General features: G+C 59.6%; 6 protein-coding genes across 6 annotated transcripts; 2 read left to right on the forward strand and 4 right to left on the reverse strand.

Moving 5' to 3' along the window:
* Nucleotide 1: 1 nt before the first annotated feature.
* On the reverse strand, nt 2–1,826 carry NOP12 (uncharacterized protein; the record flags this gene model as incomplete). The annotated part of the gene is made up of 3 exons (XM_060601954.1): nt 2–922; nt 956–1,657; nt 1,692–1,826. 3 exons carry the CDS (start codon nt 1,824–1,826, stop codon nt 2–4), a joined length of 1,758 nt encoding a protein of 585 aa, XP_060458397.1.
* An 807-nt stretch (nt 1,827–2,633) lies between these two features.
* Nucleotides 2,634–4,118, reverse strand: MIH1 (uncharacterized protein; the record flags this gene model as incomplete). Its single annotated transcript, XM_060601956.1, has 1 exon — nt 2,634–4,118. One exon carries the CDS (start codon nt 4,116–4,118, stop codon nt 2,634–2,636), a length of 1,485 nt encoding a protein of 494 aa, XP_060458398.1.
* A 59-nt stretch (nt 4,119–4,177) lies between these two features.
* CcaverHIS019_0507620 (uncharacterized protein) lies at nt 4,178–4,747 on the reverse strand (the record flags this gene model as incomplete). Its single annotated transcript, XM_060601957.1, has 1 exon — nt 4,178–4,747. One exon carries the CDS (start codon nt 4,745–4,747, stop codon nt 4,178–4,180), a length of 570 nt encoding a protein of 189 aa, XP_060458399.1.
* A 4,806-nt stretch (nt 4,748–9,553) lies between these two features.
* On the reverse strand, nt 9,554–10,900 carry CcaverHIS019_0507630 (uncharacterized protein; the record flags this gene model as incomplete). The annotated part of the gene is made up of 5 exons (XM_060601958.1): nt 9,554–10,369; nt 10,524–10,554; nt 10,587–10,666; nt 10,700–10,704; nt 10,738–10,900. 5 exons carry the CDS (start codon nt 10,898–10,900, stop codon nt 9,554–9,556), a joined length of 1,095 nt encoding a protein of 364 aa, XP_060458400.1.
* A 787-nt stretch (nt 10,901–11,687) lies between these two features.
* On the forward strand, nt 11,688–13,546 carry CcaverHIS019_0507640 (uncharacterized protein; the record flags this gene model as incomplete). The annotated part of the gene is made up of 8 exons (XM_060601959.1): nt 11,688–11,849; nt 11,889–11,922; nt 12,107–12,409; nt 12,538–12,708; nt 12,769–13,076; nt 13,121–13,272; nt 13,332–13,468; nt 13,509–13,546. 8 exons carry the CDS (start codon nt 11,688–11,690, stop codon nt 13,544–13,546), a joined length of 1,305 nt encoding a protein of 434 aa, XP_060458401.1.
* Nucleotides 13,547–15,311: 1,765 nt separating this feature from the next.
* INV1 (uncharacterized protein) lies at nt 15,312–17,796 on the forward strand (the record flags this gene model as incomplete). The annotated part of the gene is made up of 3 exons (XM_060601960.1): nt 15,312–16,277; nt 16,310–16,376; nt 16,418–17,796. The coding sequence occupies 3 exons, from the start codon at nt 15,312–15,314 to the stop codon at nt 17,794–17,796; spliced, it is 2,412 nt and encodes an 803-aa protein (XP_060458402.1).
* Nucleotides 17,797–19,049: the final 1,253 nt, after the last annotated feature.

The raw sequence follows: 19,049 nt of genomic DNA on the forward strand, positions 1-19,049 counted from the left end.
GCTACTCCCGCTTCCCCTTCATCTTTGTGAGCGCATGAGAGCTCCTCACACGCCCCTTCTTCGCCTTGACCTTCTTGGCGCGCAGTCCCTTCTCAGCCTTTGTCGCAGCGAGCTTGACCGCTCCCGTCTCCTTATGCGCGCTCGCCACCTTGTTGGCCTTCTTGGCCATACGACGAGCGAGGCGGGTCGCGTCGGCGTGCTTGGCAGCCTTGCGCTCGTCCTTGCTCAGGTCCTTAAGCCGGTCGCCGAGGGACGGGTCGCCCTTCGGCACAGAAACGGGTACTGTCCGCTTCGTCCTCTCCTTCTTGACGCCCTTGTCCTTGCCGTCCTTGCCCTTGTCACCCTTGTCGCCCTTGCTAGCTGAAGCGAGGCGCTTCGCGGCCGGCGGAAGCGTCTTGCACGACTGTACGCGGAGGGGCTTCTTGGCAAACTTGAGCTTGGTGGAAGGGAGGGAGATGAGTTCGTCGACACTCTCGCGGTCCGCAAAGTGCACGTAGCCGAAACCCTTGCCCATTTGCGTCTCGCGGTCGCGGACGATACGCACGCCCGTCACCCAGCTTCCCGATTCGGGGGCGCCGCGCTCGGCAGTAACGAGCGCCTCGAAGAATGCGCGCACGTCGTCGTCCTTTGCCGAGTAGTCGAGACCACCCACGAAGGCCGAGCACTTCGGGTCGGTTCCGGCTGGTAGCCATGCGTCGCGCTTGCCGAGGTTGTTCTGCGCGCTCACGAGCCCAACAGCTGAAGGCAGGCGCACGGAGTCGACGCGGATCACGCGGCCAAGAACCTCCGTCCCGTTGGCCGCGGGGCCAATAGTCGCCGCAGCCTCGTACGGGTCGAGGATGGGAGCGACCTTCTTCGACCGGTCAGGGTGGGGGTGCCCAAACACGACATACGCGTTGCACGAGTCGGCCTCGGAGTGGAACTGTTGTCAGCACGCTTCTCCCGTCACACTCACGTCCTTCTTGATGAAGGCGACCTTGCGCTTGCCCTTGTTATCGAGGAAGCTCTTGCTCTTATCCACCACGTCGTCGTCGCCACGCTTGTTTCCGCGCCCACCAACACTGCTCCCAGCCTGCGAGACCTTCCACGTCGCGGCACGCTCCTTCTCGCGCTCCTCGCGCCGGGTCGCTTCCTTGGCCTCGTCGGTATTGCCCTTCTTCTCGCCAGCCTCCGCCGCGCTCGTAGGCGTGCTGAACGCAACGGAGCGGAAACGCACGCTCTCGATCTTGGCAGTCGGCGCAAAGGTGAGGAGGTGGCGCTTCAGCGCGGCGGTACCCGACTTTTCCGTCACAGAGATTGGGAGGTTGCCGATGAACAGGGTACGGCGGTCGCGGTCGGCTGCGCTCTCGTCTTGGGGAACGTACTTGGCCGTCTGGCCCTTGTTATCGCGTGCGCGCCGGGCCGACGGGCTCTTGAGCGCCTCGTGCACCAGGTCAGCCTCGGACTCGGAACCGGATCCCTCGGCCTCTGCACCCTCTTCATCCGAGTCGGCGTAGGCTTGCTTGGCCTTCTCGGCCTTCTCTGCAGTCTTCTCCGCAGCCTTGGCCTCGGCCTCGACCTTGGCCTTGGCCTTCATCGCCTTCTTGCGCGCCGGTTCATCGGACGCCGGTCCTGGGGCAGGAGCCACCGGGGCTGCGGTGGGAAGAGCAAACGCCGCCTGTACGTTAGCTATAGCCCATCACACGACATACGCTCTTGGAGAACACACTGTCGAGGCCAGCGTCCTTGGACCCGCCGAACAGCGAGAAGCCGCCCGCCGGCGCCGAGGCCGGGTCGTCGACCTTGCTGTGCTTGCGCTTCTTGTCGCTCTTGTCCTTCTTGGCCATGATGTCGTCGGTGTCGTGGACTGTCACTCACTCACACTCAAACTTTCGGATAGCTGGTCGTGAACAGCAGCAACCTGCAGCAGAGCTGCCCAAACATTTTGAATCCGCATCACGTGGGTTTATGTAAAAACTCGGGGAGCTTGACCTCCACTTTTCAGGTCCACTTTGAAGTTTAGAACACGTGTTGACATCGGTGCACTGACGTCATCTTGTTTGTGATGGTCTGGAGCGGAAACAAACCATACTCAATTTGCCACCCAACGGTCAATGCTGATGTGATGATGAACTGATGAGGTGAGCCATCCTGATCATCCGGCAATCCCCTAACCAGCCACTCTGCAAGCAGGCGTAGTTTCAAGGTTGCTTCAAGGCACATGCATCTACCACTCTATGCAGCATTATGACAGAGCATATAATGATACAGCTGTGGGGTGGCGCGCAGCGCGGCCGACCCGGTCGGCCGACGCCCACAGAGGAGTAACCAAACTGGATGGAAGACAATAATGCGGTGGGATGGGGGATGGTGGCAGCGATGGTGTTGGAAGGGGAAGACAAATGAAAAAGTGGTGTGGCGTGTGTGTAAGGACAAGAATGGAATATAGTAACCCCAGGCGACCGATAAGGCCGTTGGTGGCAGTCGTAAAGCAGAGTTTATTATGCGACAAGACGGGCATGGCGGGCGTGGACCAGGGTATCTAATGCGATTTATAATACAAATGAGTGTTGAGGGTCGGTCTGGTTCATAGTGTCATATGGCACCGGCGGCTACAAGCGGCCGGGCAGTCGTAGAAGTGTCGTGTTTGCTGGTTAGCGCCGTACGGTGGCGCCTGCAAACGAGGCGTGGCGCTGGAACCCAGCTCTGTTGTGGGTCCGAGTGGCGACGGCGCCAAAGCGCAGTCCGGTCTGACCCGTGACAAGAGAGCGCGGGCACGGACTCGCGTCGGAGGGCAGAGGGGAAGAGTCCAGGTCGACCGATCTCGAAGTCTCAGTCCCGCGTCTCCGGGCCAATAGTGGCATGGGGCGGATAAAGGTGCCGCATGGAGGTGGTGGCATCTCGCCGCGTGGTGGGCGGAAATCGCAGGCTGGCAGCGAGCGCGTGCGCTGAAAGTCCTTCTTGAACGTGTTCAGCTTGGTGTCACACAGATGGTGACCCTCCATCTCGCGGTACGCCTGGGGCTCGCACTTGGAGGGCGAGTGCTTGAAGAAGCTGCAGTAGCCGCCCTCGAGAATGTAGAGCTCGGGGTAGTGCACCTGCGGCCAGTGCCCTTCATTGCGCCTACGGTCTCGCGTACGAAGCTCGCGTGCAACCTCGGGCGCGCGCTTCTTGCTGAACTCGCAGTGGAAGATTAGGGCCACTTGCTGTGTGCTCTCCACTTTTCCGCTGGTGCTGGGAGCAGGCAAGACGCCGTCCGCCTCATTGATACCACCATTCGCCGACAGTAACAGCGAATCGAGGTCGGCCGGGTTGTGGATGTTGATCGCACCTTCGATGTGCCCACCCTCAAACTCATAATCGAAACGGCAGTCGATGATGTGGTAGCGTTTCATCTTATGGTTGTAGCGACCCTCAAGCACGTCGCACAGTGTCTGGGGCGTAATGCGAACCAGGCCGTCATCCTTTATGGGGTGACAAGGGAGGATCTTGCCCTGCACTTCGTTCTCGCCGAAGCTTGGCAGGCCACGGGTCTCGGCCCTGATCGGTGGACGGGCCGCGAGCATGGGTGCCGAAGAACGGGCCTTGTTGGGTGACCCGTCGACACGGGGCAATGCGGGCCGGCCGTAACGCCGCCGGATGTCCGGGATCGACGGAGAAGCTTCGAACGAGGTCTCAAACTCGGACTCGTTCTCGTTGTCGCTTCCCTCTCTAATGTTCTGGTCGCAGAACATCGAGTTGGCGCGGCGCATAAAATTGGAGCGTGTCGGCAATCCGGGACCGCAGAGGATTGGGTGCGCAGACGTTGTACTCAAGTTGCGTTGCCCCTCGCCCGCCAGAATTGGCTGTAACGGCGGCCGGCGTGACGCAAAGGCCCCGGACCGGCGCTGGCCCAGGCCTCCGGTGTTGCGGTTCCCGAACAGGGCATTCGTGGAGACTGCCTTGTCGGTGCGCATGCGGTTCGTCGAGGGTGAGCTCGACGGCGATCCGGGCGAGGGCGGCGCACGGCGTTTGGCGGCAGCGGGCATGGCAGGTGACTCGGCAAAGAACCTTCCAAAGTCGGGCGACCCGACGTCGGTGGGAGCAGGCGAGTGGAACGCGCTCACACGGCCAGCTGGTGCTGGTGAGTCAATGTCCATGGTGGAGGACGCCTCGCGCCTGTAAGGCGATTCCACAGCAGGCTCCGACTGCAACAAAGTCAGCGCACAGTTGCGCGGTCCCTTACCTCGCGGCGACCCCAACGCGACATAAGCAGGTGTGGTTCTCTGATGTTCTCTTGTGAGCTCGTCGCGTGGAGGCGGCTAGGCGACATGAGCCTGCCTTCTGGGACTGATGGAGGACGCATCTGTCCCCTAGCTTTGAGGCTCGGCTGGCCGAACGTGCCTGGGCGAGCAGTGTTGAGCGAGAGTTCGCGTCCAAACGTCAGGGGCTGGCCCATACGCGTGCCACCTCCGCCCATGGCCGAGGATAACGACTTGACAGCCATCAACGTGCGCCTGCTGGCGGGGCCAGCCATGGGCGTTGGCGAGTAGGGCGCCATGCTCATCTTGCCCAGGTGCATCGAGGGCGAAGGAGCAGGAGGGGAATCGCATGTCGAAAAGGACATGGACGAGTTAAAGGACTCGTCGACATCGAGTGGGAGGTCGACCTCTGTTCGTGTCGGTGACGGGCCTGGGGATTCTTCTGGAGAGCTTGGCCGGCTGATGAAGAAGGCGTCCGTCAGAGGCGACGAGGGGTGGGCGTCATCCATCATGTCTGCCAGTGACATGTTTGGTGACAGGGATGGGACTGTTTGGAGTAACGCAGGGGCCTGTTGTGTTGGTCGGATGATGATGGAATGCGTAAGCAAGGTGGACGCGACAGTGGAGGGATGAGATGGGGTGTTTCGAAACGTACAGGATGTGGACGCAGAGTTGGTTTGAGGTTGAAGGTGGTTTGTTAAGAGGCGGAGATGGGGATGAAGAGGTGCCAGAGGAAGTGGATGTTGGTAGGAAGTGAGATGGAGAGAGAGAGAGAGAGAGAGAGAAGGACACAGTAGGGATAGGGAGAGGGAATGAGTGAGGGAATTGTCTAGGGGCAAGTGTTAGAGTGTGTCCAGAGAGGTGTGGGTGGGTGTGTGTGTTGGCGAGATGGTGTGCAAAGGGCGAAAAAGGGGGAATGGATGTGGGGGATAGCTTCAAGGGCTTGGTGGGGTAGTCGTGGTGAGTGAGTGCGAGTGGCTGCGCAGGGACAGTGGATGGCTGGGCCTAGGTCGAGACGGTGCGAGCGCAGATCCAAGACTACTTTGAGCGCAGAGTCTAGTGTCGTAATGTGTCCAAGTGTGTCGCAGTATGTCGTCGCAGTGGTCGCAGTGGTCGCTGGAGCAGTCGCAATGGTCGCTAGTGGGTGTGTCGCCTGGTCACTTGGGTCCTTGGAGGAGGTGCGAGAGCGTGTGCAGAATACCAGCGTTGCCAGTGGTTGGTTGGTTGTTGTATTCCCTTGTAGCCCTTTCGAGTGATGCCCGTGCAGACAGGATGAAATGTTGAGACAATGTTGATGGTGGCCTGTGGGTCGGCTTCTTGTTCAGTCGACTACAGTACAGTCAAACACAGATCTAGAGCGTTGGGTGTATGTGTGTATGTGAGTGAGACAAATGCAACACAAAAAAGGTCCAAGCGGTCGTGTCTAGCCGTCACAGGAATTGCCCCAGGATAGCCGTTCAACGTCCAATGTGCAAGCAATCCTCGCAATTCCGTGTGTCTCGGTGCGTACCACAGAAGTAGGGTGCAAATGGATTCCTTTGACCCGCACCACCGACCCGTTGTGTCGGATCGAGAGCAAAGTGAGGGGGAGGAAATGTCGAGAGAGGAGGGTAGTTGGCTGAAAGGGTACGGTCCGTGTACGTCGATAGAGAGACACCGTTGTGAATAGCTGGTCAATGATCAGCCCCGGCCAAGACGCATAGATTGGGGTCTGGAGCGCGTTCGATCGCACCGCATCGACTGCGCCATCATGTCACTCACCCTTCTTGTTCAAGATCCTTCGTCGTCCTGTCTTGTCCGGTTTGTCGTTTGGATGTGGAGAGCTTTCAACACGGGATGATGTTGAAGAGCAGAAGCGACGATCACGCCAGAGGGGTCTGCGGTCTCAGAGAAGAGTCGGTAGAGGAGCAGAGAGGCAGGGTGAGTGCGAGGACGAGGGCGAGGGCGAGGGTGAGGATATGGCGTTATGGGATGCAGAGAGAGAGAGAAGGGGAAGGGGAAGGAGAGGCGCGTCGGTTTCGAGGGATTGAGGGACGTAAGGTTGTGAGAGTCGCGTGGTGAACGGTGATAGATGTGGGTTAGGGGAGGGAGGGAGGGGTTGTCGAGGGGGAGGTGGTAGTCTAGTGAGGGATGAGGAAAGAATAGTGTTCGGGAATGAGAGGGACCAAGGGGTTGGGGGTTGGGGAGTAATTGCAAGGCAGTGATGGATGGTTTACTAGGTGGTGGTTGTAAGTTGAGCGGGAGGGCAGGGATATTACGGTGACTGGATGGATGAGACATTCATGCCAGGGTACTGGATATGGTAAACGTCAAACCTCGACCCGAGGAGTAACAGAGGACAACGACAGCAACGTTCAGCTTGGCCGAGCTTGGAGCCGGGCTAACAGTAATAAGGGAGTAGTAGGGAGAGGCAAGGGTTGTACAAACACCTCTGAAGGGCTCGATGACCTGGGCAGTGTTGACATGTTACGTAGGTAGGGGAATCTGGCCCTTTGGTCTGGTGATTGGCGGGGTCAAGCTCGGTAAGGCTCTAGAGCCAAGAGATAGCCGTCTAAAGGGTTGAGCTAGAGTCAAACAAGGTCGGCCAAGGCCGGTAGACAACCCGCCATCGGACGCGACTGCTTTTCTAGTTTTGCTTTACCCTCACTTTGCACCCTACTCGATTACCTGATTCTAGTTGGCATCCTGTTATCCTGTTCCTCGTTGCACCGCGGGTTTCCCCACTAGGTTGATGGCTGGCTTTGAGCATGACACCTCAATTTAATTCATCTCTTTTTCCATGACACGCTGCCGAATATCTTCCGCGCCAAGTGACCAGCAGGCCCAGCTTGCAGCTTGCAACTTGCAGGATAGAATGCCCACCTCGCTTCCGCCAGCCTCCAGCCTCCGATATTACATTTCGGTGACTGAAAACGCCACCATGCCCTCTTGCAGTCTTTTACTAGTACACAACCCGCCCCTCGCCAAGCCTCGTTTACTGTAATGTCATGCACACTACACTACTCATTCATTCGGTTACTCGGCCAATGGCCGTGACACATCCATCCATCTTCTCCTGATCGGCAGGGATGACCTATCTGGGACCTGGCATCTACTTGTGAGCTATTCGGCGCCGCTCCAATCTAACATTGTAATTCAATGCAAGATGCAAGCCCCTTCCTTTCCTTTCACAGGCTTGATGTCATCACACAGCGTACACTGAGCCTTCGTGGTCCATTTCAGATCTCCACAATAGCGCCGGCGCAGCGTGACAGAAGCTAGTTAGCCAGCCATGGCGCTGTCACACTTCAGCCCCTAATACTCACTTCACGCGATCACAGCAAGGATGCACAAAACAGCACGTGCAGTGGAGCTTTGCATTCCGCTCAGAATCAACACCCAAAGGTATGACGTACGGATGACTGGCCCAAACTCTTGGGTCAGGTGGCCAGCGTACTCTCAGATCACGCGTTCGACGGACGGCAAGTTGGCGTCGACAGTTTGGGCAAGCGCGGCAACGGACTGTTGAGTGGCGGTTGAATTGTGCGATCCAAACCCTCTCATTTCTCTCAACCCTCTCAACCCTCTCAACCCTCATGTATCTCAATTTGCACCCGGTCTCATCCCTTGTTACCCGCAGTGGGCTTCCGCGCCCTATCCCCGCCGGCTGTGTAACATAGTATCGGTAGAGCAGTGCCTTGCACTCTTTACCGGCCGTTAGCACCCAGCTTCGGCACCGCTGTCTCATAAATGCAGTACCTCCCTGCAATTCCCATACCAGCCGGGAACGCACCTGATTTTCATTGCTGCTTCTGGATATTCAACATGATCAATGTCTAGTACCTGTACGTACAGCAGTCTCCGATAGTGCTCGATGACAACCCCGAAAGCGTGGGAGCCCCGGGCTTTCCGGAGCATTGTCGAGTCTAAAGACCACTCACAGTGCATGGGATAGCAGTCCCTGTCCCCACCCTCTCCGGGAGCCGAGGTGAAACGGCCTAGCCACCAGCTTCCGCGGAAGTGACATACTCCACCTCTGAAACTCACAAACACAGCATGGAACTCATACCGAGTCGATACTACAAGGGTGACTGCCCGGGCAATTCTGGGCTCTGCCGGCACCGCGTTAGGGTGGGAAGGGGAATTGCAAGACATTCCGGCGGGAGAGGCTGCTCAATCCACTTGCTCCGCAAGGCCAGGCCTTTGGAGACTTATCTGGATGACGCGAGCGAGCGTCTATGACGTGGTTCTTCCACTGTGTTGCATATCACCAAACACGCGGCTTTGGCGCTTTGGAGGTCATGCGGACGCCACTGCACGCTATCGGTGTGTCATGTGCACTCTGGCTCTCTTCTTTCCGTGGTGTGCTTCGGATCGGCTTTGAATCCGTTCCGAAAGCACCAATCTCCCGTCAAAACAGTTGTCGAGTGCCACTGGAATGTCGCGAAATAGTTGACACGCTGGAAGGGATTGCGTTGTCGTGGTGTGACTCGCGTTGTTACTAGGGTGGGTTTGAGCGTGACTGCTCACTAAGCATCATCTGAAAGCCGACGAAAGACGCCGACAGTCTTATCTGCGCATCGACCTCTTTACGCTCGGGACGCACTCCAGACCCGCCGGCACCTGCAGGACGCAGGCCCGAGTGGTGCATGCGAGCGTCTGTGCCCGTGTCTGTGCGTGAAACCCGCAAGCGGGCGAGCAAGCGGGCGAGTAGCACCAGCGGTCGGTCGGCCGCGGATCTGTCTCGGGCCGCCAAGATCCGGTGCGTCGCCAAGTCGCGGCCAGCCTTAGCACGCGCGCGCTCGTCGTCGGTGCGTTGACGGGACGTCGCCAAGTCGCCCGTCGCCAGAATGGTAGAGTTCCCCTCCGTCTCGCACCGGCGCGTCCACAATTCGCACCGTCGCGTCTCGCGTCGTGTCGCGTTGCACTCAATCCGAAGTCTCGCACCCTTGCTAGACTGCAATTGGAGCTCGTCCCATGCCGCTCCACTGCACCGCCGGCGCGAGCCACTCAGCTAGCTCACTGGAACCGCGCCGGCACAATGACCCTGCCTTTGACACGCCTTCTCCCGACGCCATCAGCCAGCCACCTCAAACCACGTCCCTCCCGGCGACCCTGCTCTCCGACGCCAAGCCACTCGGCCAACACACGTTCTTCGCCACGTTATCGGATGGGCCGGACTCTGGGGCCCTGCCCGCTCATCAGACCGCCACACGACCCTAGTGCCTGCGCTCGGCTCATCACGATACCTGCATAGTGTTCGGCTCAACCTCTACATACCTTCTTCGGCTCGCTCACACTGCCAATTTCGCTCGGACGCGTTCCAGACCGGCGCTGCCCCCCTGTACTCCCCGCTACAGGTGAGTAGGCGCCCACGCTGGCCCGGCCCGCTGTCCCGCAATCGCCGTCTGGACAGTTGCGTCGTTGACGTCAAACAGCGCGCTTGGGGTCTCCTCGCGTCTCCGTCCGAACGTGTCGTACCGCTGCAACTCGCCACCGCGGAAAGAGGTGACATGGCTCAGGTGGCTATGCTGGGTAGCGCGCGGTGTGCAAGGCGACTGAGCCGTCGGTGTGCTGGGGCTCTCCGAGACAGGTCCTGGAGGCGCTGTGCGATTCGTGTCAATCGGGTCCAGACGGAGCGCCCTGGGCACCTGCCTAGCCTGGCGCTCCTGTCCATGCCCATGCTCATGCCCATGCCAGTCCTGTGTAATGTCGGCCCTTGTGCCATGTACCATCCGGAACCCGGCCGAGTTGCGGTTGGAGCCGTGTACTCTGAAAGCAGTCGCGTCTGCCCCTGGCGTTGGAGTGCTCGCACGACTCGCAGGGCGCGGACCAATTGACTGCGCACTTGGCCCTCCCCACACCCCTGACCCATTTTCGTCGTAGCTTGGCGGGTCCGTCGAGTCGCCGTAAACAGAGTCGAGCGACGCGCGATCCTCCGTGTCAAGCTGCAACCAGCCATGACCTGCCGTTGCATCACGGTTGTTGACACTGCTCAGGACACCGATCCGGCCGGGCCGCTTGATGATCGACGAGCTTGGACGGAGGGTGGCCATGGGCATCGCTTCGGTAACCGCGTATGGGTCGACGTGGGGCCCGCGTGTCTTGCGCCGTCTCAGGATGAGGAGGACGACAGCCAAAACGGCAAGTGCGAGCAGGACTGTGAGGCCCTAGCTTAGTCAGCAGAGTCGGGGGAGGGAGGGGAGGCAAGGTGGTCTTGTGGGATGGAAAGCGGGGGGAGGTCAGTGGGACGGAGCTCGAGAAGACGCTGCGGCCGACGGCATGGCAGAGGAAGGCGCTCGGGAGATATGTGGTTTAGCTTACCAGCGCGAGTCCGACGGTAGCGCCTGTGGCCCTGGTGTCAGCAAGACCGCGGCCACGACATACATGGAGCTTGATTGCGAGGCGGTCCCCTCCGCCATCATTGCCGTCGGCTGAGGGACTGCCTCGACGGTCATGATGACGGTCTGCAGTCAGGGACTAGGTGTGAGTGTACGTACGAGAGCTGTGGTCAGCGAACTCAGGTTCCTGTACGTACGTGGTGGTTCAAGCTGGGCGGCGCGCCGGGCCGGATCATGGGCCATGGACTCGCCCTTGAGCGGGATGGAGGGTGGGTTCATCGACGAGCTCTCCGTACGTCGGGTCTGGAGTTCTGTGTCGGTCTGGATTGGTATACACGTTGCTGGGAAATAGTGGGTCATCGGTGGTAGAGTGCAGTGAAGGTGATCTAAATAGAGGCCGGCGCTATGTCAGGCCTGCGTTGAAGTGAAGGCGTGGTTGCGCAGTGTCTGCGTGCGTGCGGTGCATCGAGCATAGCATTGCACGTGCCTCCTTCCCCCCATTTGTGATATACTGAGCCTGCTCTGAAGTCTTGTCTGCTCCTCTCCTGTGTACATACTCTCTCCGTGTGCTTGACGTTTCCGGACCACCTGTCTGGCCCACCCGTAGCAACTGGAGTGCGGTCCACTGCCGCGCGTAGCATGCGTCTGGCGGCATCGTTCATGGCCATTGTGTCGTTGAGAGTGGCCCAAGCGCGCGAGCGTAGGGAAGGGTGCATAGCAAAGAGAAGCGGTGCCTGCTGAACCGTTCTCGCCAGCCGAGTGTGTATTTGAGATTGCTTAGCATTCACTCCACATATCGTTCGTCACTGTCTGTCGCTATCCGTTGATCCGTTGATTGTTGAGAGCTTTGGAGTTTTGTGGACGGTGGTCAACTGCTCCTCATGGGTTGAGTCACCGCTCCCTTGGGTGGCAAGTCACGTGCTCCGGGGACCCCACCGGTGACCTCTGGTGACGCCGGTCCAACGCGTCGCCACCAACCACCGCCCCGTTATCGTGTGTTGCCTTACTCGGCACCTTACCCGCTGCACTCTCTCTCACTCTCACTCTCACTCTCACTCTCACTCTCACTCTCACTCTCACTCTCACTCTCACTCTCACTCTCACTCTCACTCTCACTTCTACTTTCATTCAACGTTATCCTCCATCCATGTCTACTTCCTCTACGGTTGAGTACCTCCGCTCTCTCGGCGCTGTGCGCGAGCGTAGCAACCAAGTCTTCAACCTCATTGTCGAGGGCAAGGCCGACCACTGGGACTGGCACGAGGACAAGCTGGCCACCGTCGTGGACTTTTGTGCGGACCTGTTGAGCGTGAGCCCAGTTAGGACCTGCCCAGGTAACTGACGACAGCGAGACTTTGGTACCGACTTTGACAAGATTCCCCGTGAGTCGCTGGTGGTTGACGGCCTTGGTGGTGACAAGACCTGGCTCACTCGCCCACGCCTTTTCTCCCCACTCACCCCTTCCTCCCTTCCTCCCTTCACCACCATAGGCTTCACACTCCCTTCATCTTTCACTCTCCGCACATTCTCCCTCCTCCAACGCCTCTCCCTCCACGCTGACCTCAGCCCATTGTCGCCGCAATCACTTCACAACCTCTTCCAACGGTACGATCGACCGCGTCGCGGCGCTCAAGTCTGACCCGCGCTTTCCCACCTCGCCAGTCGAGCAGGCCCGCACTCTTATCGACCTGTACATCATGTCTGTCCTCCTCGATGCCGGGGCTGGTAACACCTGGACGTACCGTGAGGTACTTGATGGCGTCGAGGTGTGGCGAGGCGGACGCAGCGAAGGCCTTGCCGTGGCGAGCTTCCACATGTTCTGCGGAGGGGCGTTCTCGTCTGACCCAAACGAGCCACTGCGTGTTGACTGTGAGTCTCGAGTACTGATTTTGACTAACCTTCCCCTAACCGCCTTCCACTTCCCTTCCTGTCTCACCTCCTCTCCGCCGTAGTTTGTCCTTGCGCACACCACCTTCCCCCGTCCCAGCTGACCCAAGCCACTGCACTCAAGGGCCTCACGGCTGCCAAGCTTGCCAAGCATATGCAAGTGACGGACACAAATCCGATGTCGGGTCTCGACGGCCGTGCCAACCTCCTCATCCAGCTCGGCGCCGCCCTTGACGCGCGTCGTGACATCGTGCGTGACGGCCGCCCAGGCGACATTCTCTGTGAGTCGCACAAGTCCTGGCTGCTTCAAAGGTGTCTTGAGCTTCATCCGCTGACACCAGATTTCCTCCAGCCGCAGCTCAAGAGCGGCAACGTCCTCCCCCTCACGCTCTTCTGGGACACACTGTTCGCCCTCCTTGCGCCTATCTGGCCTGCGCGCACCACCCTCTCTTCGGCTCCGGGCGAGGTGCTGGGCGACGTGTGGCCGTGCCCCTCTCTCGCCCGCAGTTGCGCTACCCGCAAGGAAGGTGATGACCTTGTCCCCTTCCACAAGCTCACGCAGTGGCTCTGCTACTCGCTGCTCGAGCCCATCGAGAGCTCCGCCGGCTGGCACGTCGACCGTGGCGTAGGACAGACGGGCCTACCCGAGGTGTGTCTTTCAGATTACGGAACAGGACCATCCTCTGATACAAGTACCGCAATGGTGGCCTTCTCGTCGACCACGGCCTGCTGACTGTGCGCGATCTGCCCGACTCAGCGTACCCTAACGGCCGCGACGCACCGCCTGTGCTCTCACCCTCGGACCCTGCAGTCGTCGAATGGCGCGCTGCCACGGTCGCTGCTCTGTGAGTGGTCAGATGCCAATCTCCTTACTCGCACCTGGTGATGCCTTGACTGACGCCAGCGACAAGATTCACAAAGGTATCTGCGCCAAGCTCAGCGTCACAACACAGCAGCTCCAGCTCGCACAGGTCCTCGAGGCGAGCACTTGGAAGGGTGGACGTGAGATTGCCAAGGCGAAACGCCCCGCGACTGGTGGCCGTAAGTAGCTGTGGATTTCTGTCCGATGAGCTAACGTCAGCCCCCATCGAGATCATCAGCGACGGCACGGTGTTCTAAGCCAACAAGGACAATAGCAATGGCCTAGAGCTAGAAGACGAACAGGCGAAGACGGAACTGCATGGTTGTGATCGGAATACCGCATGAAAGAGTACCTCTACGCAATGGCCTCAGCATACTTCGACAAGGTCTTCCTTGATAACTGACAGTCCCTCCTTCCATTCCTCAGGCGCCTCATTGCATCAACGCAGCACGTTCTCATTCCAGCCACTGACCTATGCTCGCAGTTCCTCATTGCATCGACCACTCCAGTACTGGCATGTCGCACCAGGCCGCTGCCTGCCTCCCCTGCAAGACGGCGAACGCACACTCCACATTATGTCACAAGTTCGCTCCGCCAACCCTGCTGACCGTCCTCGATCTAATCCTAAACGTGGTGGCCGCAGTCGGAATTTGGCCTGTCCACGATGTCATCGAGCCGCCAATCAGCCGCTTGGCTGAGCTGCCGGCTCTCTTGGGCTAGCAGTCAAGCCACACGGACTTCGGCATGAAGCTGGACAAAGGCCTGGCGAACCAGTATCCCGCCGACAGTCCAACATATGATGAGCTGCGCATTCCGACGTGTAGCTGACATCACAGGGTCTACTGCCCCGCTAACCACTGCGTGACTTTCGGCTCGATGATGCCTCAAGACAATAGGAGCCTCGGCTCCAAGACACCCGTGGCTCCTGATCGGACAGCAGGCCGGCAAACTTATGAGTCGATCCAATTGATACTGTGCAGTGGACCGCCGGATAGCGTTGTGGCGATCCAGAGTTTGCAACTCTCAGCTCGCACGGTCGGGCTCGCGTCTTGCTGCAAAGTCGGTTTCTTTCCCCAAAGGCGAGGTGAAGTCGAGACTGGTGTTCGCTAAGTTTCAACGCCGTGACATGTGGGGCCGCTTAAACCTCCTCCTGATATCAGGCTGACGAGGTGAAATAGCATCTGTTCGCTGCTCGCCTGCAGTGGTGGATCTGGACTTACACATGCAGTAGGTACGTCACATTGCCAAGTCAGGGTGACATTGCCGGAAACTTGGGGACGAAGTGCTGGAAACATTTACACCAAGATGAGCAAGGCAGGTCGTAACGTCAGGAACGCCTCGTTTACGTTGCTCAAGCGGGTCTTAGGACGGAATTACAGGGATTTTTTTTGGGAAACTCGAGAGATTGCGCTGATCGCCCAGCATGCGAGGCTGGCAACCCCCGACCAGCAGAACAAAGTCGGGTGTCCAGGGGAGGTCGGAGTCAAACCGCAGTGCCGCGGTGCGTGCCTGTTTCTGACGATCAGGCATTCCTCAATTAATGACGCTTCTGCGTCTACTCCACACCCCCCCGGCCAGTGAATGACAGCAGCAAACCGTGGAATGACGTCCATGGCGGCCCGCACACGGCTGCCAAGCGGTCAGAGCCAGATCCCCCTCAATTCCGCCTGCAGCGTTGAAGCGCGGGTAGCGGCCTCGGGCCTGAAGCCCACCGGTGCCAATATACCGACCATGACGACAAACGAGGGCTAAAGTTTGGTGGAGGCCGTCCACCCTACACGAGCTCCACAGTGGAGCCCAGCGCAGCAGACGGCATACAAGCTCTGAGCGCTTTATGTATGGGGCGAAACCATGGTCCACTGGAGCCTGAATTTTCCAAATCCATCGTGATATGGCGAAGTCGCAAAGCCGCCAATACCGGCCTACACATGTATAAGCAACGTTTCTTGGTGCCAGCCACCCCTACATTCTCGTCTTTCACAGCTAGAACCACAACCTCCAAAGTATCTGTAGCGTATAATCATGAGGCAACTCTTCGCTGCGCTCCTTCTCGCGGCGCTTCCACTCGATGCCCGCCCATACCGCCGCCAGCTCCCCGCAGGCGTGGAAGTGAGCGAGGTGACGGTGACGAACTCCGACGGCTCGGTCGCCACCATCACGCTTCCCTTCGTTCCCGGCAACAGTGGGAACTCGCAAACTTCGGCGCTGCCCCAGGGCGTCCAAGAGGCCCAGGTGACTGTCACGAACTCCGACGGCTCGGTTGCGACCATTACCCTCCCCTTTGTTCCAGGCGCTGCACAGTCTAGCGCCGCCCAGAGTCAGGGCGGCGAGAACCAAGGATCGCAGGGCGGACAGAACCAGCCAACGCCGGCCGCCACTACGCCGCTACCCGCGGGCGTCTCGACCACCGTTGTGGCTGTCACGAACCCAGACGGCTCAGTTTCCTCACTCACTCTCCCGTACGTGCCCGGTTCTGCGCAGCCCGGCGCCCAGCCGAGTGGTGATGGACAGCAAGGCCAGAGTCAGGGCGGCGGACAGAGCCAGCCCACGCCGGCCGCCACTACGCCGCTACCCGCTGGCGTTTCGACAGTCGTCGTACCAGTTACCAACCCCGATGGCTCCGTCTCGTCCGTCACGCTACCTTTCGTCCCTGGCACAGCTCCTAGTGGTACCGCGAGTGCCGGAGAGCAGGGACAGGGTCAAGGCCAAGGACAGCCTGGTCAGTCTCAGGCTGGCCAAGGCGGTCAGCCGACGCCAACCGGAACTGTGCCTAGCGCTGGGCAGAGCGGCGCGGCAGGCCAGGGCGGTGCCGGTGCTCAGCCCGGGCAAGGCGGTCAGCAGGGCACCGGCAATGGTACTGGAACTGGCGCTGGAACCGGTACTGGCACTGGCGCAAACCCGTTCACCTCCCCTGTTCCCTCTGGTACGGCGATCAATGGCGACTACACCGGCCTGCAACGTCCTCAGGTTCACTACTCTCCTCCTATTGTGAGCCGACCGCGAGCGGCACTGACGCACAGGGCTTCATGGGTCCCCCCACAGGCCTGCTCAAGGACAGCAATGGCACGTGGCATCTGTACTACGAATGTGAGTGGTGATGCCCCCGGCGAGGAAGTGGCTGACGCCAGACAACCCCTCCAACACGACGGCGGGCAACCAGCACTGGGGCCACGCGACCTCGCCCGACGGATACAAGTGGGAGAACAAGCCGATCGCGATCTGGCCTCCCTCGGCGGGCTCTGGTGCGCTCGGCGGCTCAGTCGTGACGGACCCGGACAACACCTCTGGCCTCTTCGCCAACGGTACTGGTAAAGACAATGTCGTGGCGATCTACACGACCGCGCAGGGCCAGGTACTCGCGTACAGCGCCGACGGCGGGAACACGTTCACGGCCCACAACGGCACAGTGCTCCAGGGCGGCCAGGACCCCAAGGTCATTCGAAACGGCAACAAGTGGGTCATGGCCATCGCAGTCGATAGCCAGGTGGAGATCCACACGTCCGACGATCTGAAGACCTGGACGAAAGCGAGCAACATCAGCGGCGGCATAGGGCAATTGAGCAGCCCGAACCTCGTGCCTGTGGGCGACAAGTGGGCCCTCATAGTTTCTACCAACTCCAGCGGTACACAGTACTGGACCGGCGACTTTAACGGGACGCACTTTACGCCTGCCAACGCCCAGCCCAAGGCTGCCGAGTGGGGTCCCGACGGCTGGGGCGGCCAGGTGTGCTACCCCGACAGCAGCGGCCAGACCGTGTACATGACCTGGGCGAACAACCCTGCGTACGCGGACCAGACCCCAACTGGCGACGAGTACTGGCGCGGCACCATGAGTCTGCCCCGCCTCCTCACCCTCACCAACGGCACCGACGGACAGGTGTTGACGCAGGAGCCGTTCAACCCCGCCCCGATTGTAGGCCCACTGGTCAGCGCCCACAAGAGCGAGAAGGGCCAGTTCAATTTCACGATCGACGCCAGTGTCGTGAAGAGCGGCGCGATGATGGTGCTCGTCAACGTCACAAACCTTGCTGGGGTGGGTCCAGCCCACACAGTCAACTGGACATTCTACAGTGCCGACAAGACCCAGTGGCTGGAGAGCGGATACCGGTTTGACGGGATGGCGTGGATCCGTCGTGGCAAGGTCGGCTCGTTCAACGCCCCGGGCTACGAGCAGAACCTGAACACGACTTATATGCACGAGGGAAACACCTTCACCGTCGCGTCGGTGGCTGACCGGAGCATCCTCGAGACGTTTATTGACCAGGGGAAGAGTGTCGCGACGAACCTCTTCTTCGCCAACGCCACGCTCAACCAGGTCGGCGTGTGGGCCGATGTTCCCGAGGGCACGAGTGTCGAGGCGTACGTGTTTGCTCTTAACGGTGTCTGGGGCGCGGCTGGTGGGGAAGGCGGAGGCGGCGCTGGCACGCAAGCTAGTAGCAACGCAGTGCCCCCCGAACCGACAGCCGCCACGCCTGCGTCGCCTCCAGCGGCATCTCCGACCGCGTAAGCTCGTAAGCTAGTGTTAATTTAGTCTGTATACAATCCGCTCCCAAATGAGCGGACAGTTTGGTTCAGAAGTTGATAAATGCATATCCTGCTGCAAGAGGGCAGAGGCGTCTCTCGTGACAAACTGTCGCTTCGTAGGGCGGGCTGGGCCAGATTTGGCAGCAATTCTCTCACGATAGCCAAGGCTCGGAGATGGAGATGTCAAGCCAAGAGGAGTAGGAGTCGGATATGGCGATGGCGAGACTTCCTCAGCGCCGTCCCGGACATCCCGGAAACAGCGAGAGGCTGACGCGCCGGCCGACCCCGCAGGGTCAGGAGAGGTGGGCCATCGGCAAGACTGCTGCCAAGGCGCGGCGTATAGGCGTATAGGCGTATAATGCTGCATGAAAGAGGAGCGGCGCATGGCAGAGCACGGCACTTCCGGCTCGGAGATGATAGAGCAACAGCAGCTTGTTCGATACACGGCACCAGTCACTGACTCGGCGCTAATGTCAATCCTGCCCCACTCGAGCCTAATTCGCTCCACAACCAATGTTATCATCAAGCCACCAGGGCAGGCACGCGCGGATATGCGTTATCCCGCGTGTGGCGCATTGCAGATGGCGCATTTATCGGCGCCTAAACTGTCTTACTGCTGGGCAGTCGTCTCGGCGTTCGAAGTGCGAAGGCTCGAGATTCACCCCGTTGCCCCTCGCTCCTCGCCTCTCGCCCCGCTCTGGGGAACTCCTGGCATCCTGAAGGTGTTGAGACCAGGGCCGGGGTCAGAACAAAAGGCCCTAGCGCAAAGTCATGCAGGTGCGGAAACCTCCCTGTAGACTCGAGGATATGCGGAAGCCCTGGCTCCTGGCTCAAAAGAAGACCATTCTACATCCAATACAGGTTTTTTGTGCGGGGCTGAAGCTGGGCTAGAGCCAATGCAGACCGGGCAAGAAGTTTGGACATCCGCACGCAATAATTCTGGAAATACAGCAAGATCTCGATCCTGGAGGCATCCTGGAGGCGTCCATTGTGCCTCTTGATCTCGTGTCCCTGCTGCTAAACGGGTACTTGGTGGCAAGCACACACAAAATCAAAACGTGCTTTTGACGCAAATTGGTTTATCCCCAGGTCAAGGTCAAGGCCCGAGTACACGTGTGAGAAGTCTGTGCGTTAGTTGTTGTCAGTGTCTCGTGTCCAGTCTTCTCGTGGCCAGTCTCAGTGTCGCATGTCTGTTCGCCCCATTTCTCAGGCCATGCTCCACACTCCGGGCCGGTG

This window comes from Cutaneotrichosporon cavernicola (genome assembly GCF_030864355.1).
Source record: "Cutaneotrichosporon cavernicola HIS019 DNA, chromosome: 5".
NCBI lineage: Eukaryota > Fungi > Basidiomycota > Tremellomycetes > Trichosporonales > Trichosporonaceae > Cutaneotrichosporon > Cutaneotrichosporon cavernicola.